This window comes from Falco cherrug, chromosome 13 (genome assembly GCF_023634085.1).
Source record: "Falco cherrug isolate bFalChe1 chromosome 13, bFalChe1.pri, whole genome shotgun sequence".
In the NCBI taxonomy this organism is placed as follows: domain Eukaryota; kingdom Metazoa; phylum Chordata; class Aves; order Falconiformes; family Falconidae; genus Falco; species Falco cherrug.
This window is the reverse complement of record NC_073709.1, coordinates 15,993,662-16,012,714: the sequence shown is the minus strand read 5'-3', so window position 1 is coordinate 16,012,714 and position 19,053 is coordinate 15,993,662. Positions and strand designations below refer to the sequence as shown.

At 32.7% G+C, this 19,053-nt stretch overlaps 1 protein-coding gene across 1 annotated transcript in view; it reads right to left on the bottom strand.

Annotated features, from left to right (window-relative positions):
* DNAH8 (dynein axonemal heavy chain 8) overlaps positions 1-19,053 on the bottom strand; it is a 137,219-nt gene that overhangs the window by 47,617 nt on the left and 70,549 nt on the right. Inside the window, 14 exon segments of the mRNA XM_027801181.2 lie at positions 897-1,015; positions 1,404-1,630; positions 2,233-2,397; positions 2,851-3,004; positions 3,315-3,445; positions 5,132-5,254; positions 5,680-5,872; positions 7,193-7,356; positions 7,904-8,013; positions 8,564-8,777; positions 10,541-10,663; positions 13,321-13,455; positions 16,771-16,913; positions 17,957-18,194. Coding sequence (XP_027656982.2) covers positions 897-1,015; positions 1,404-1,630; positions 2,233-2,397; positions 2,851-3,004; positions 3,315-3,445; positions 5,132-5,254; positions 5,680-5,872; positions 7,193-7,356; positions 7,904-8,013; positions 8,564-8,777; positions 10,541-10,663; positions 13,321-13,455; positions 16,771-16,913; positions 17,957-18,194 — 2,239 coding nt within the window.

Genomic DNA, 19,053 nt, shown 5'->3' with positions numbered 1-19,053 from the left:
GAAATTTGCATAATGTGAAAATATTGAGGATCACTTACTCCTCTACAGTCCACTCTAATTCAGTAAACAGTTTTTGAATAAATATCTACGCATTCTTATTCTATTATGTTCTTCATGTGAAGTGTACCAGTTGCATTTTTAATAGTCTAAATGCTACACCTTTTATCTTTGTATGAAAATTCTTATGTAGAATTCTCTGTTCTTTTAGATTGATATACAATATCTTTTCCCAAGAAGACCAAGTTTTCTAAGCTGTTCAGTTGCTTTTGCAGATTTACTGAAGCACGTCTAGATGCTAACCGGAGAGAATTTGAAATGTATACTGAACTCAAGAAGTACTAATCTAATGTGAAAAATTGGGCCATTTCAAACATATATCCAAAATTAGAAGGACATTTTAATCATGCTTTTCTGTATTTCAGATTCCTAGTTATAAAGTGACCACAAATAACAGCTACTTATTCTACAGTAGAAATCTGAAACAAATCGATTCTGAAGTGCTCAAATTGTACAGCAAGAATTTCCATAGACAAGTCCAGAAGTAAATTAATAACTGTTTAGAGATACCTCACTCTACAGTAGTAAATCAGCTGCTCTCTCTGGCCATCTCCAGGTTCTACTGTCTATTACAAATGCTAAATTGGAAATAATAAAGTTTAATATATTGCTGAGATGAATGATTAAAAGCTGGCACCTTCTCTGAGGCATTTTTATAAGAGAATCGTTGTGAGTTGGTAAGAGCTAGAAGGCTTTGAAATGGTTCTCATAGGCCGCTACTTTTGGACTGATCCAGCAAAACTGATTTTAAGTGATTACTGAATAAGACGACTAATATTAAAAACACAGATCATTGGAGACCATGCATGGAAAAACACATATATCCCTATATTGCTTACCAATTTGCATACGTTCAACTTGTTCGCTAATACTCTTTAATTTTTCAGTATAAACTTCTTTGTAGCCATTGATGAAAGCGAGATAAGACTTAGGTGTTACATAAGCTCTTCTTCTATACCTAAAATATAGTATATTGATAACATCAACTTCATACATATTTTTGGAATGTACAGCTATCTGATTAATTCCAATCCAAAAGAAGATTATATAAATCAAGTCTTTCATTCAGTCAATATAAAATTTCTTCAGAATGCAAATCCTTACTTCCAATTACATTGCTTTGTATCCACAAAAGCAACATTAGATTGCTGAGTAGTGGGAACTGAGATAATTAATTTGCAACATAATAGTAATTATTTTTCATAGCCTTTGCAAATATGGATATAGCAGATTTATTTTTGTATTAGCCTTTAAAGACATTTATCGATTCATACAACATGAGCTTAAAAAACTCTATCAGTAGCAATACTTTGGGGATAAATTATTCCATTTGTATAAAATATTACCTTCGGAAATAATTCTCACAGCTTTCTGAAACTATATCATGAAAGAGACCCATGGTTTCCACTACTTCTGTTTTAACTGACGAAGAGCAGATCATATTAAATTCTGAAAGAAAATAACTGGCTACAGCTACAAGAGCTTCCTTGGGCCATGGGCTGAACCAATCAATGGTGCATCCTGATATAAGACCAGGAAATTTCAAAGTACGTGCACGGAACTTCTCACCAACCTAAAGAAAGTAACGCTGTTAATTTGTGATATGATACTTAATAATGTCCATTAAAATATTTAATTTGCATAAATCACTAAACAGGCTATTTTTTTGTGCTAATTTTCTGCTTAGAAAATCCTGCAGTTTTTTCTTTTCTGTAAGTATTTTGCTAAATTTCCAATTTTCCATATTTTCTGAAATTTGAAGAAAGAAGTTCATGACAAACATAAATATGGCTTAATATTTTAAAACCTCAATTAACTTATTTTAATTTCCATTAAATTATTGTTTTCAAGTAACAAGCAAGAATTTCACAAAAATATGTTCATTGATTTGTATTAGGATGTTCATTAATTTGTATTAGGAAAGAATAAGCCAGGAGGAACAAGTGAAAATTACTTTGACATGTAAAGAATGATCTAATTTTAAAGTATTTTGGTTTTAAATTCTGACAACTGCACTATTACTTTTATTATCTCAGCAATTATAATTGGAATTCAGTAATATTTTAATGTGTATTAAAATCTCACTAAAAATATAAAGCTTTACTAATCCTGTCGCACCTTATAGGATAGTTTGCTAATGGTAGCAAGCAAGACAGATACGAAGAAAAAACTTACTGGAGAAAAGCAGAGGACAACATGCAAGTTTTTCTTTGCCCGGGTTAGAAAATATTCATAAAGATTATCAAAGGTAGGAGGGCACCGAGGCATCTCTTTTTTCATCACAGGTATTAATCCTTGGGTGATTTCATCCAATTCATCCCGAGCAATTAAATTAGAAATCTTTTTATAAAATTAAAATTGATAAGAAAATAAATTGCATGGATGTAATTATTATAGAGTTTATAAATATTTTTCTACTTAAAGCTGTATTTCTTTCTCTGCATATATACAGTTTAGACACAATAAAACCAAGATTCGTCTGTGATTTAGTCTTATGTTACTCCATTAAAAACTAGGAAGTCTTAACTCAGGAAGAGTATGGATCTTGACTGGCCAGTGAATCCTCCTTTAATAAAGGCTACTGAAATACCCACCACAGCTCCTTATCTTTTTCTGGCCTACCTGAAATAAAGAACTTCATACCAACATAACTCCTTACTTTTAAAGTTCAGATATTTTAGAGCTAATCATTATTGATTCTACAATTTATTACCAAAATAAATAAACTAGTGGAAACAAATTCTGCAATTTCCTGCTTCTAAAGTACATTGCCTGGCATGTTGACACTCTTACCTCGCCTGAAGACAGGAGATTATTTATATATTCTAAAAAACACTCCTCTTTTATTTCATTATCAGTGAAGATAAAAGTGATGCCTTGTCCTTCTACTCCAGCTGTTCTATACAATAATTTTAAATCATCTGACAGATTGTTTATGTTATAGGATCTAGGAGGAATAAGAAACATTACTTGTTAATTCAAAATAACTTAGAATAATGCTATCTTCATATTATAGAGTTTTATAAACGATAGTGCAAACATCCTTTGTAAACACATGTATTTTGGCTCAGGAATAGCTAACTCATGGTCCAGCTTTTTCAGCTCAAACATAATCCAATGTTAAGAATTTATTGTTTTCCACATTTTAAACGTGGAAAAAAACCCCCCAACTGTTAAAAACATAAGGTTATGACTGTGTAAAGAGAAATTAATAACATAAATTGGATTTATATATTTCTATTTCTTGCATTGCTTACCTGGTTAAAGTGATCTGAAATATTTTATAGCCAGCAATAAAGGAGGCCAACCTTGAAAGACTTTGTTTTCCAGAACCACCAACTCCAACAAGTAAAGCATTTCCATATGCTGTCCGAATTATCCGGGAAATCTATACATGAAAAAATAGAAGCAAAGCTCATTAATACATTTAAATTAAAATGTTAATTAGCAAAATTAAAAATTTGTTATAATCTACACTTTATTTACTATGGTACAATGTAAAATTATTAAAAGGATGCTTGCAGAAAATTCTTCCTCTCAAAAGAGCACTTGTACATTCTTCAAGAATTTTGTGTAGCTAATGAAGAAGCTGCATGGTTCAGATGGTTATAATCAGTTACCCATAGGATTTAAATGCATAAAGGGAGACATTTTAAGCTTCATTTTATGTTGAAGGTATGATCCTAAATATGTTTAAAAATTGCAATAAAAAAATAGGTGGAAAAATAAACACACTGCATTAATATTTTTAAGAGTCTGAAAGACCCGGACACATTTAACTATCAGTGTTATCTTCTATTTTATTTGCCTTCAATGTTACCTTTGAAACAGTTTTCTTAACAAGTCTCACAGATACAAAAGCAGGATTACAAATTTACTATCTTATTGCTTTTTTACACATCTCCTGTGTATATATCACATCTTGGTTTTATTATATGCTAGTGCACCATTACTTTTAAGATGTTAGTTTGCTTTGCCTTTGGTCCTCATGTAAATTAAGTATAAAATGCAAAAGACTTGCATCCACATCAAACCTGTGAATTCTGTTCAATTTTTCCTTCGAAGAAATTTTGGTTTTACGCACATCTCCCTCTCAGCCTATCCAGATAACTATATTTAAATAGAAGTCTAAATGTGCAGTTATGAGGGTGACTATATTTATTGTCACCATAATGACAGCAGGGCTCCTTTCTACTACCAAACTTCATATTCCAGATATTCTGGTTAAAACTTGACTATGGAAATGGAGTATTAGAGATTTCAAGGTCTTCTGAAAATCACCTAGCATCACATGAGCTGTAATTAAAATTATTTTCTTCTGTTTAAATGCAAAGCAAACAAAATAATTTTGTTCACTTGAGGTCAACTAGAGAACCAACCATCTCCTGTTTTGGTTTCACTGTGGCTTCTATGTGTCTTTTGCCTTTCAGTGAACAGATCATGAAGTTAAAATAATTCCTGAGATAACTAACACAACTTCTTAAACCTGAGGCACAGCACTTCAAAGAGATCTTATGCTTAGCTGAGCCCCGCCCCCCCCATGAATTGGATTCTCATTTCAGATGAATTCTTTCTTTATATCTTCCTTTCCGAATAGGCATTCAACTGATTGTAAACTGAGACTTTCCTCTACCCTACATACTGATTCTACTGCAGCCCCGATTTATGTTTCTTTTAATGTCTCTCACCTAATCAGATTCTTTCTCACGTTGTTTTGGTCAGTTGCCAGGTACAGATGCCTTTGGACTGAATTCTTAATGATTAAAAATCATTCTACATACAAAACTTAAACGTGCCTTTTTATGACCTCAGCTTTCCTATCAAGGAAAATCTACATACCTCTGAATACAGAGAAGCTTAAACAAATATATAAAATAAGGTATTTATTGCAAAACATGCAAACAGGTAAAATGACTGTAGTTCTTTACTAGTTCTTTAAAATGACTAGGCAAAGATGGCAAGCAACTTTGGGGATAAGAGTAACTTTTCAGAATGTGGCCTCTGATCATAGCTTGCCCAAATCAGGAATACTGTTGCAACAGTTAAACTAATAAAAAAGTAAAAATCCCCAAACCTTAATAAGATGTGTCATAGCGTCCTTAAAAAACACCAAATCAAGAAATGATCCTCTTACAGATTCATTGTATTGCCTCTGATACATTTGCAATTTTTCACAAAAAAATTCAAAGCTTGGAATCTAGAGAAAATCAAATCAAATAAAATAAATCAGTAACAATACTAGCATGACCCTTCAGAATTTAAAACTGCACTGACATTCTTGCACAAACCTGAGCTCCTGTATTGGCCACACACAATGAGATTATCTTGTTAATTCACTGCCGTGATTGTAGTTGTGTTTAAGCAGAACTTTTCTGCTAATGGTGGGAAAAAAAGGAGCAAGGAGACTAAGAACAAATAAACTATATTTATATGGCATTATTAACTTTAACATTACTAACATGATTTCTTGCATACTAACCAGAAAAATCTAGATATACCTTTACAAAAAATGTGGTAGGTATTCAATAAAACTTTTTGTATGATAGGAGTTCAGCAATATAATATACTTAACAATTAAAGGAAAACTTTGACACCTAGTATTTTAGGTCTAAAATAAAATACCTTCTCATAAATTTTTGGTCGTTCAACCACAATATCTTCTGGTTCATCACCAGTTGGTTCAGGCATCTCCCGTAAAAAATCTACAAAATATGGTTCAGCTTGGAGTACTTTTGTTAAGTCTGTATCCACATATTCCTCAATTGCTTTATTAAGAGTTTTATCAAACCAGGCTGTATCTTCAGGAGTAATAAATCTAAAAATCAAAATTAGTACAATTTTTAAAAACTTATTTGTAATTATGTAGGGAGAAAAACAGCTAATTCAATACTAAAAAAACCTTGTAACTTTTGAAAGAAAACTGCACATTAGGCAGTACATATTAAACAATAGTTACAGAAATTAATTAGGCAATATTCACAGGAATTAAATGCTTCCATACTTTAAAGTATAATAGTCAATCACATAAAACATAAAACATAAAACCAACTTGACTTTCCAACTTTCACCTAGAACTAGGCAATGACAGATCATTTAATTTCTCAGATGAAAAAGGATGAATGATTTCTGAAAAAGACATTGCTGAGTGACCTTTTTCATCTTTCAACCTGCCACACAATAGCATAATTTATGTTATTACAGTACTGCCTATGAAACTGCAATGAGACAAGGAATAGTGAAAGGAAGATAATGTATGTCACTACAACCCGACTTCTTTCTCAATCCCTCTTACATCAAAATCTATAATTAACAGAGGGGGATAAACACTGTGGGGAGGAGGGGGCCGGGCAGACTACTGCAAATTGAAATAAAAGACTGCAAATACAAATACTAGTGACTACATTCCATTGTTTAAACTGTATCATCCTCACTTGATTGGTTCAAGACTATTTTAATAAAGATCAAGATCTTTGATGACTCTAATTATCTATGGCTGTGATTATCTGAGAAGTAATCAAGAATGATACTCAGTAGTAACTGATAAACATAAAAGGCGATAACCACCTTGACCCCAGAAAAAGGAAATGCCAACTTCGAATGTCAAACTACAGAAAAAAGAAATTTTAATCTTTACTTCTTTTCCTTTTCAGTTATACAACTTAGAGGAAAGTAGGCGAAACATTAAAAAGATGTACACAGTGCTCTGCGTTTTCAAATAAGACAAAGAATCCTGAAGAACTGTGGTATAGAGAAAGCCTAGATATATATTATATAATTGTTTGAGGTTCTTAGTGATGACATTCTAATACTAACCACTATAGAATCTAAAAGCAGCATGGAAGATGACACTGGATGGCAACACTCTCCCCCCACCCCCCAATATAGAACATAACTGTACAAATACATATCTTTCATGTATTTTTAAATTCCCCAGAACAAATACAAAAATATAAGAACATTTCAGTAAATGTCAGTAATATTGCTCCTAACTTGAAAGCAGAAAATTAACTCTATCACAGCTGAAACCAGAAAAAAGGGTTATCATATTAAGAAGGCTTACAGTTATACAAATTGATGAACATAAATTAAGTAAATGTCTAAACCTATTAAATATAAAAAGTTATAGTTATTATACCTGTCAGCAATTACTCTGGTACATTCATGTTTAAAAAGTGTTAGCAGGACAGCGCTGCTGTTGCATTCTTCTGCCTTTATAGTTAACATTCCCTGCCAAATCCTAGAAAGGTCTCGAAGGTTGAAGATATAGTGGAATTTAGATGGTGTAGGAAGCATCTTTGTCTAAAGAAAAATATTGTTAATATTAAAACCCAGTAACATTTAGAAGGAATCAAGAAAAATATAAATTATAAATGTATAATTAATAACATAAAATGTATACATAACAAAACTACTAATTTTCACACATAATACTGTGGACAAACTAAGAAGTCATAAATATATCTCATTTGTTTGGAAGCAGGATCTAGCACTAAATTTAAAACTTCAACTCTTATAACATGTAATTATTTCATATGTTGTTCTGGGCCTTATAAATTAAACATTATAATTTATAAATAATTTCACTGCCTGTTCCTTAGCAATAGTATTTAAAGCTTTGGGTAACACGAATAAATCTATAGGAAAGAATGGATTGATATTTCCATTCATCTGCCTTGTATACTGAAATCTGATTTTTTCCAGATTATATCTCCAAAACTTTCTCAGACCATCTTTCTCCTGTTTTTTTTTCTCATTATAGATACATTGTCAACGAGTATGTGCCTAAATTGCATTAATAGGTACTCTCTTTAGACTGATTGTGATAAACTTTCTCTGTAATTTATACCTTTGTCCACTGCCACAATATTCTGCCTGTTGGGACTAATTTTTTCACCATATCACATACTTCAGGGTTGAATTTTCTACAGGAATGAAAGTATCCGCAGCCAATAATACCTGAAAAGAAAAAAATGCCATATAGAGTTAATCTCAGATTGTAGGATATAATAAACTAGGTTGTGAGCAAGACATGTAAGTCCTTATACAAAACATTAATTTGCTTTCAAATTACAGATTAAATAGTTTTGTCTCTCTTGTCCGTGGCTTTTCTGAAAAAGAATAGAAACAGCTGGCAGCAAGTGCTGGGTTTTTTAACAATATGCTATATTGACAAAGTTAACAGAATTGAGAACTTTAACAACAGAAGGCATTTCAGACAGCACAGACATTAAAGTATAACCTACATAGTAATAGCAGTGCTCATATTCTTCCAGGAAATGCCATTACTTTCTTAGTAAATATTTTTCTTGTCCAAAAGTAGAAAAATAAGCATTTCAAGGGGTTAATTTCTCCTCCACAGCACTATTTTTGCTGTAATACAGCTTCAGTTGTTTTATTAGAAGTACTCTGAATTTGCATGGTGGAAGTGACAAAGAGAACAGACTTTTATACATTTTAAGCTAATTATGAAAAAAAATAATTGTACTAAAATGAGAGAAAGAAGTACCAAAAATTTTGTCGATGGATTCATTGGATGGCAATGTACAATTGAATACACAAAACTGTCTTTTTAAACGCTGGGGAATATCATTACGGCCTCCTCCAGGATGTATCATTGCTGCTATTAATTGTACATCTACAATTATAGTGAAGTCTCCAGGTTTATCCAAGCTGTACATTCCTTTCATTTCCATCATCTGACGAACAATTTCATTTGTTACCTGTAAGTTTATGTAATTTGTACAGATGGAAAATCAAATAAGAAAAAAACATACCCTGATATTTTAATTTCTTCTTGTAACTGTACCACTAATCCCTAGAGAGAGGTTTTAACTTTAATCTAAACTCAGATTAAAATATCTTCCTTAGTCATATGGGACATCTTGGTTTACATGATATTAAGCAACAGGAAAATTCTTTCAGTGTTGTACTACTATCTAATATCAACAAAATGTGTTGGTGTTCCTTTTAACTAAATAAAGTTAAGGCAATGAACTGGAAAAAAAATTGGGTCTTTTCCAAATTTTGGTCCTGGACATTCAGCTCCAGATTTTCAAGTTATGCCTTTCAGTTCTTCCTTAGGCCTCCTTTGAAGCAAAACATTAACTTTTTTTTTGAAACAGGAAGCTGTTTATCCTCAAAAGTTTATTCACTCCACATTCCACTCTACAGCATCTGCATGTATCAGGAAGCATCAGGGTTTGTCCCCATAGTAACTGTTCAAATGATATTCAAAAAGCCTCCTGTGCTCACATACCCCAACAAAGCCACATGATATGCAGCAAGGCACCAATCACAAACCATCATCCCTTTAAAAATATTTCAACAATGTCTTGGGGCTATAACAAAAGACCTAGAGGAGGTCCATAATGGAGATCATTCCTATCACTGAACACTGCCTGGGCCTGTGAGGGTTTTTCCTCAAACACAGCCACCTATGATCTAGACTATGGTCAAGCAGCTCAGTGTTGTGACTTATTCAATGCTAGTTTCAATTTCAATAAAGAAAACCATTAAAGTTCTTTCAAGTGAGACCACACAATGCAAATCAAATAATAGAAACATATTGGCATTTAGGTAGAAGGCCAGGTTCCACTTCAGAGACACTAAAAACACAGGCTTGGCTTTCGTTTTGACAAAAATAGCCTTCTAAAGTCAAGAGGATGAACTATTCAGTCTACATAGATTTATTTATATTCATACTGCTACGTAAATACATGCCCAAGACTACTGTCATGACTAGACCCACACTGTTAACAAACCAGTTCAATGCTATGAACAGCTTTAATCCGAACTGTGAGCCTCACAGAAGCCAGAGAGCCTGAGCATCCAAAAGTGTACAGAAGCCCCAGGTTTCTCATTTATTATTTACTCTGAGCAAATTAAAAAAGTCATGTAAGTATACTTGGTCTTCATGTTAGAATAGACATTCCAGAAGACCTAGCATCCTGGGCTGGAAATACTTCCGACCTACTATGGGAAGGAACTGTGAGACACTTTTGCCTAATTTTGGGCCTGTACAGGCATATGAATGTTACACACCCAGACTGTAGATGGGCTTATCAAAAGCCAAAAATCTTTAATCCAGTTTACAAGTCAGTGTGTTACCCTTGAATTTGGACACAGACTTTATTACTTTCTCCAAATCATTACACTTCTGTTTTGCAGAAAGTTTGTTTTCTGTTGCTCTCAAATGAATGCCAATCTTGAAATTAATAATATGGTACTTCAGTACAGTGACACTTTTTATTTAGTCTTATGAAAACATGAGAAAGTAGAGATAATGCAAGATATGATACCATTATCCTACATGTCTCTTCAGTAAATCTAATTTGCTCTCATTTTTTCTTAATTGGTGTACCATAATTAGAAAGTATTTGCAATAATTAGTTAATTAAAATATTGAGGGAGTCCACTGATTTGTGTGTGTATATATATATAAAAGCACAACAATTTAAGAATAAGTCATATTTCTTAAAGTTACCTGATCTCCCCATTCATTGATAAATGGCATATTGATATCGTCAATAAAAACAGTCATTTTTCTGCCTCCAGGAGGTCCATAAGTATTTCCAATGCGTTTGTCCACATAACTCTCTATTGCCCTCTAAAAATTAATGAAAGTTTTTGGTTTGCATCTAAAGCAACAATATTTAAAATGTATTATTAAAAAATGTGTTACTGCTTTCTGCTATAACACTTATCCAGTGGTTTCCTCTTTTTGTTGGTAGTTTTGTCTTTAATTCATTATTAAGGAACCCTATTCCCCCTGTTCCTCATACTCATTCCTACGTAATTCCCTGGCCTTAGGACTGCAACTCACCTCTGGCTACCAAAGAAGTTTTTTTAAACATTTTCAAACTTGAACATTATTTAATTATTAGTATTGAAGCTAATTATTATCATGGAGTCAGCAAACAAAAATGACCTTAACTTTAGTATGATACCCTACGTCTGTATGAAATATTACATCTTCTTGTGAATTGTATTTCAGTTTTCAAACACATCAAGATTAATGCAAGAGAAATTGCTAAAAGAAAATTAATAGATCAGAAGTTGTGAATTTTATTGCACATCTTGTTTTCTCTTTTGCTTCTCAAATCAGTAAGAAACAGTGGGAACATAGCACACACAATTTGAGAAATGAAGGATTTATCAAAACTGTATTAATTATGGGCAAGTTAGAATATCAACAAGCAGAAATAATATTTTCATTATCTACAGCATAATTTTTATAAATACTGGACTTATTTAGAAACTTTTAAAGAATCTCCTTTCCAAAGGGTAGCTCTGGAAAGGAATGGAATCTACTTTCAGACACTTTGTCATGCACTGTCTGAAAATTACGATTGCTTTGGATTTCCCCTAGCTAAGCTCAGTTCTTTTATATTTGCAGTACAACTGCAAACCATATATAGGCAATTTAAAAAAAAAAACATTCCTTTTACAATGATTTCCCAGGTATGTTGTAAGCCAAGTAATGCAGTATTTTAACATTTTGGTGGCAATAATCTTTTAAGACTGAGTTTTGAATTAAATAAGAAGGAGAATGCAATAGACAAGACATTGAAATACATCTTCAAAGCTCTACAGTCTTTCTAAAGGTACTTGGAACATAAACAATGGAAAAATAAATACCTTACAAGACAGTAGCAAGTCTTTCTTAGAGAAATATTTTTTTAGTTTTACAAGCATAAATGCCACCCTATATGAGGAATGTGGCATATGCCGTCATAAAAATAGAAGCACGAATAGCCTTTTTGAAACGGAAAGATACAAAGTTTGTCTAATGCTTCTGCCCTGTCTTCTCACAACAGAAAATAATTATCTGAGTGTTCTAAGATAAGCACATATAGAACACTGTTAGCATTAATGTGCCACTTTGGAGATATGTGATTAAGGTGAAAAACAGAAACTGCTAAGAGAAAGTGATTATATAAGAAATCAAGAACTTTGTAGCACATTTAACACATCCAAAATCATCCAGTCTTTCAAATATCATCAGAATGATGACTCAAAATTAAAAAGCTATTTTAAATGTGTCTTTCAAGTGTTTAGAAGTATTTCAAGTGATTTTCTGCTACATCTCTTGGAAATGAGCAGAGTGAGCTATGTATTCAGCTAGCTAGCTGAAAAGAAAGAGCATATCTTCTGGGGTATTACAGGACTGTAGCAGAGACAAGACACAGTAAGATACTTCCACAGACTGTACCAGAGAGGATGAAGTCTGGGTTTTGTTTTCAAGACCGTAATGTTCTAGAGACCCATAATACACTGTGTAATGGACACTGAGACAGAGATACTGACTGTTCAGTTGATCTTGCATGCACGAAAGGATGCCTGGCTTATTCTATCTCACAGTTTGACACAAACCACACCATGAGATTTTATGCACAACAGAAGAGCTCAGCAGATATTCCATTGGTTTGGAATTTTAAGAAATAGATGTTCAAGCCATTATTTTTCACCATTTTCTTAATAACATTTACATCATCTTTTCAAAAGAGACACTAGATTTTGGAATAGAGTTTGCAAGGCTTGCTCCATGAGCAGAGTTTTCAATCAAGAAATATTCCAAGATGATTTATCTTACTGGAGGACTGTCACCATGAATTCATTGCTTTGAGTTTGTAATGAAGCCAATTCAACTTACAGGATCACATTCTAGCAAATTAGTAGTACTGAACCATACCAAAGTGGCATAAATCATCCTTTCAATCACTTGAAAATATTATCTGTAGTATTTTTTTCTATTTGTGTAGATTTTTAGCAGTTATATTGGGAAAGGGAAATCTCAACAAAGTTGCCATGCCAGGGGACCTTAAAGGTTGGATTTCTGAGGCTGTAGTCCCTGCTGAGCTGAGGAAAAATAAGAGGATCTATGAGTTGAAATCTGGTTTTATTCAACAAAAATAAAATTTACAGTTATAAAAGACAAAATCAAGAAAAAAACTGAAGAAGTATAACCAAAAATTTTGGTTATTCTAAAATGAAAAGGAAAGATCTTCAGCAAAAAATGGATTATTAGAATTCCACAGCAATCATAAATAGATGTATCTCTATGTGTGACTATTTTTTATTCTGATCTGCAAAATTTATTTTTTGTGGAACATTCTGAAGTGTTTAAGTGAGTTAAGGAAAAAGAGGGAAAAGGTCCTTTAGACTTTATATCTAAATCACTTCTTTTATGATCAGAATTAAGTACACTTTAAATACTTAGCAAGGAAATTTTATGCAGGAATTGCTTAAAATCTACATTTTTACCTGAAACATAAATGGTTCTGTGGCAGATGAAAAGCTTAAACATTTTGACAAATGTTCTTCTAGGTCATATTTCTTCAAATAGGCCTTAATCATGACTGTCTTTGCAGTTCCCTGTTCTCCTGTGAGCAAAACTGCCTGTAACAGATATTTACATCGCATAAGTACTGTCAAAACTTAAATACATATAACAGACCTTTTCTAGAGAAAAGGATACTTTCTGTGTCTACTTTTGAATGATACATTATTCTGTTAGGTTTTTTGTGTCTCCATATGCAGTGACACAGTTTGTGTTTTTCATCCCACCCAGATTCTCCAAGAACATTATTTACAGTCAAAAGAGAAAGGGTGAAATGGGAATGAACTAGAGGTTTTTTTTCCAGTTGCCTAACTTTGTCCACTTACCAACACAGTCACTACAGCAGTCTTTTGTAGTGGATGACCCTGAAAAAGCTTTCTTTACTATGGAAAGTAGTCTGTGACATTTAATTTAAATATAAAATTCTGCTGTTTGATTTGGCTATAGGTATCCTTTTGACACATGCTTGTAATAGAATTCCTTCTTCCCAGCACTGTCTTTAAATCAACAATACAGTATAGATTAGGTTTAGCTATATCCCCTCTCAAGCATATTACTAAAAGAGGTACTCTACAGGTCTGTAAAAACATGATGTAACAATAATTACAAATAAGAATAACAGATACTGAACTGTGTACAGAAGTCTTAGCTGACCCAGAAACATTTATAGCTTTGTGGTGAATGTTAGTAAAGTTGGGAAACAATTAGATTAATAAAAAGCCGTTGCTTTCCACCTCTGGAAATGCAGTCCTTTTTGAAGCTCCTCTTATGTTTCTATATATTGTCTGAAATACCTGACCCAATCTTTTTCTCTAAACTGAATGTTTGAGGAGATACATAAAATTGATTTGCAGTGATATTATACTGCTCATGTCCCTTGTTAGAAAGGCCCATGAAACTCGTAGGAGAGGAAACAATTTAACTCTGGAATGTGTTTTATGCTCCGCTCACAAAAGGAACTGAGCAGCACGCCTACTTAAAAGCAACAAAGGCACATTACCTGTTTTCAAAGCTGGCAGTTATTCTTCAACGTTCCTCAAAAGAACACCATCCTTCCTTTAAGGAACAGTGGTCCCTATCCACCCCTCCTCCTAAACTGGAATTTTATGTCTATTACCCAGGTTCTCCAACCTAATTACACTGACATAAACTGACCTAGCAAGAAAGGCCTTCTGGATCCTTAAAGAGTCCATGTGTCTTCTAACAGAAGTATGTTTTTCAGAATTTGAACCAAATTTGACCTGTGCTTTTTGTACTGAATTTCGCTGCCTGCCTGCTCATGGACGTGCCTCTTTCTGTAAACAGCCATGCAGGAATATGAAACCAATGCGTTTTTTTCAGAATATTTTTAACAAGATGATTGCTCTTGCATAGGGCCTTTAGATCACTCAGGATATCAAGCTTTGACAATGCAGATTTTGGCCAAGGACGTTCACAGAACAGTTAGGAAATCTTGGAATTTTTCTCAAAATTTGTTTCCCCTTACTGATTGTGTTATTATCAGAAACAAACTCCCTTTTGATGAGAATATAATTATTCTGTCTCTTTATCACTGCAGTACATACGACAGGAGCATTTGATGCTTCTGATATGGTACTTTTTTCTCTTGCAACTCACGATATCTTAATGTATGCCTCACTATATATATTTGTATTTTTCAAAGAATTTTTACGCTTCTCTGGCAGCTTATTCCTTATAATTAAAGGTGCAGAAAATTCTTGCTTCAAGCTGGTATTTTTGATAGCAGGTATTTCATTTCAGCTTTCTCTTTACATTTAAATATATAATATTATAGACCTTTTTTTTCTGGTTAATCTGTACACTAAGTATCATTTCCCTGAAAAAAAATATGTGTTGAGAAAGAAGAAAGTCTTTCCTCATTTCCTTATTGTCTTGGTAAAATCTGAATCTAAATCAGAAAGTTGCTGAACCAAAGGATTAATACTTCCTTCTTTTCTCTTAAGCCTTTTATAGAAATCACCAACTTAATCTCATGAAAGTGAGGTAGATAAGAACCTTGCTCCCTTTTCTCGTTTTCAGACACTTAAGACTCCTCCATTCTTTTTTTGTAGCTCAGATTTTCATCCTACCTTTTTGACAGATGGTATTATCTTAATTATTATATCCACCCCATAAAAGGAATTTAAACAGTTTGCAAAAGTTGATAATGCAGATTTGACATGCTCAAATACTCCTGACTGACTAGATCCTGCTTTAAATTAATGCTCTCCAACAGATAGCCACAATGATACCACAAGGTCTTATTCTTCATCCTGTTTTTGAACATCCAACATCATAGCACAGATGATAGTAAGAAACTCACAGAACCAACAAAGGAAGTCAGACCTGTAAAACACCACTTTGGTTTCATCTAGTGCATGTAATTCAGCTGTAGTTAGAAAGAAAGTTCATGCTGCTGTGATCTGATCCAGGGGAGAAAAAAAAAATAATCTAGATATTTCTCTATCACAGTTCAATATGTGATTAAATCAAACCTTACCAAATGAAAAAAAAAATGCTTGAAAACAAAGCTGACTGCTTCCTTGAAGGGGAACATTCTGATCAACAGCGAAGTACAGACAAGTCCAACTGCACACTGAATACTGAAACTTTTCAACTAAAGAAAGTAAGATATAAACTGTACACCACAGAAAAACTAAATTGTGGAAAATGCCAGGTTTTAGGGACTCTTTTTGGAAGATGCAAATGTTTGTTATTTCTATGGCAATGGTGGCCAAAAGAATGTACTTGGAAATACAACCAATATCTCCCAAGGCATTAATGTACAAAGATTAATAATGTGTTTCCAAATACAAAGATTTTGTGCGTTTTCATAATCTGTGTCAGATACATCAAAGACACAGACACATTATGACCTCTGGAACAGTTTCATCAAACCAAATCAACAAGTTTTCTGTCCAAATCCTAGAATTTTACAGAAAAAAAGAGGTTCCAGCACTGGCTCATGCACTTGTGGTATTTCTGATATTGCCTCCAGCTCAGTAGGAGGGAGCCCATTGACTTCTGTTTCACAAGCTGACAGAGATTTCCATAGGAAGTTTCCAGGGTTATTAAGAGCACTGTGCTAAAGCAAAACATGTATTTTCCAGATCTTCCTCTGCTTGAAAATAGGCCTATATATGTTTTAATAACTATTGTTTAATGTGGCCTGAGTCAAAAGCCACGACACCAGATTGTTCCTTACTAGTTAAAGCTGTATGAGGAATGTTCTCTCCAATATGTAAATTATGAATGCACCTGGCAAGCAATGACTAAAGAGAGAATATGGAGAATGACTGCAACCCCCAGTTACTTTAAGTTTCTATTTATTTCGTATAGTAGGTATATACTTAAATAAATAATCTTGTACTTACTTTCTGTTGTTTTGCAATTGTGTTTATTAAAAACTGAGTTCTGACATTATCAACATTTGGAACAAGAATAGATGCATAGTCTGGGACATGATCTGTTGGATAAACGTATTCCTGAACTCTTTTACTCCAGTGCTCCCAGTCACCTGAATTGGCCAAAAAAAAAAGAGGAAAATATCTCACCATATTTTGATCATGTTCTTGTTAGCACACAAAAAACCAACTTAATCATAGAGCTAATGGAGGAAGTACTAGAAAGTATAAAAAAGGATAAATCTTCTCGAATCTAGATAAAACACATCTAACAAAGGATGTACTTAGTCATGAACTCTAATCTACAATCCTACTGAATATACACATATTTCTTGAAGTTATATATAGCTATCTAAATTTAAAAAAAAAAACAAAACAACAAACAAACAAACAAAAAACCCCAACCAAAAGGAATGTTTACTTAGAAACTCGTTCTCACACTGCTGGTGAAAAATTATAGGACATGGGAGTATGGATTGCGTATATGTACACTAAATTAACATGGCTGGCAAAAAAAATAATAACCTGACTTTTGATACAAGAGAAATAGATATATTCAAGTGAGAATATATTCTGAAAGAACAGCAAGATCTTTGTGACGTTGGTTGTGTGTGTGTTACTTAAGCTATAAATTCATTATGGAAAATACCTACACACTACTCAAAATAATATTCACAATATTCAAAATATCACACTACTACAGTTTATAAAACTGTAAGATTTATTACTGATTATCAGGCATGGATAAATAATAATTATTAAGTGGAATTAAAATCAGATTATATTTTTAAACAAAAATATTATCTGTGAGAAAGTTAAATACAAAATTAATGTTAATTTAGACTAAATCAGCTTAAGCAGAAATTATCTAAAAATTGTAAGCTTGTTAGGTTCATAGGAAAGAAATGTGCAAGAATGAAATTAAAACCAAAAGAAATAAGAAAATGTTACCAATGAGTACTCTATCCCTTGTTTCTGAATTCTCACATCTGCAGAGCCATTGCACACAGAATCTGTGTTACTACTATACTGTCATCAAAAATCTCCACTCATATGACTGTATAATAAGGACTAAAGGAGTAATTTTAAATTTCAAAGAAGCTATAATAAATTTTAAAATGCCACTATAAAACAGAATGTTAGCACTTTTACTTACCATAATCAGTAACATAAAACTCATACATTGTTTGACTGGTGCCAAGGGAGATTTCTGGTAAGTCTAATTTATTATCATGAGCTCTAATGAAGGCTTCAAGTTTATCTCTACTGTCCAACTCCAGAAGGGCACCTAAACTCCACATTATTGCAAAGCAGAACAATTTATGCAGATGAAATATACTTGATAAACCACCTTCTTCCTTTGATGGAATCAAACCCTCCAGAAGATTAATAGACTGAAAATACATTAAAATATCATGCATTAAGAATATATTACATAATAATTTTTAAATTTTATGCATAGGTGCACATGCATTATTTATATGTATTTAAACTTTAAATTCTAATTTGAAAACCAATACAGGGTACAAAGAATAACATAAAATTCAGAACTACAAACCAAAGAAAATGGGTTAAAGATATGTATAAAAAACTGGAAAAATTTTTAAAATTATGTAAGTAACTTGATCATCAACTGTCCTTTAAAATTGTGACTATATAATAAATATTATTTAAGAGCTAGGGTATCAGAACAGCTTTTCAAGGGATTTTATAATATTTAGTCAGATATTCAGAACTCCAAAAGTAGGTGGGGCCTATCCATCTCTTTCCATCTTTAACCATGGAAGAATTTTCCACATCTGTCTATTGTATTCATCTCAATTACAGTCAATTAAAGTATCTATCACATTAACTTCCATTTTGTGTTTTTAAAAATAGATTACAATATCCTATTTTATGATTGCCTCACTCTATGATTCTAAGGAACTAGATTCCATATTCCAGAAATCTAGTAACTTGCTAGCTACAATTTTGTGATGTCACTCATGAAACCAGATGTTTGAATGTCTTAGATAACGTCACTAATATTCCCTTTTCTATACAAGGCAGTGTCAAGGACTTTGCTTCAAAATATGTTTTTTTAACAGTGAAGCAGATTTTCAATCAGCTCTTGGAATTAGTGTTCTTCATGCTGTCTTGGATCTCATACTTAAAGTAGGAAGTAATGCAGTAAGATATACTTTCAATGTAGCCTAAAGGACTTAGAACACTTCTGATTACTTTAAAGTTCAGTATAAAAAGAAATATTACATG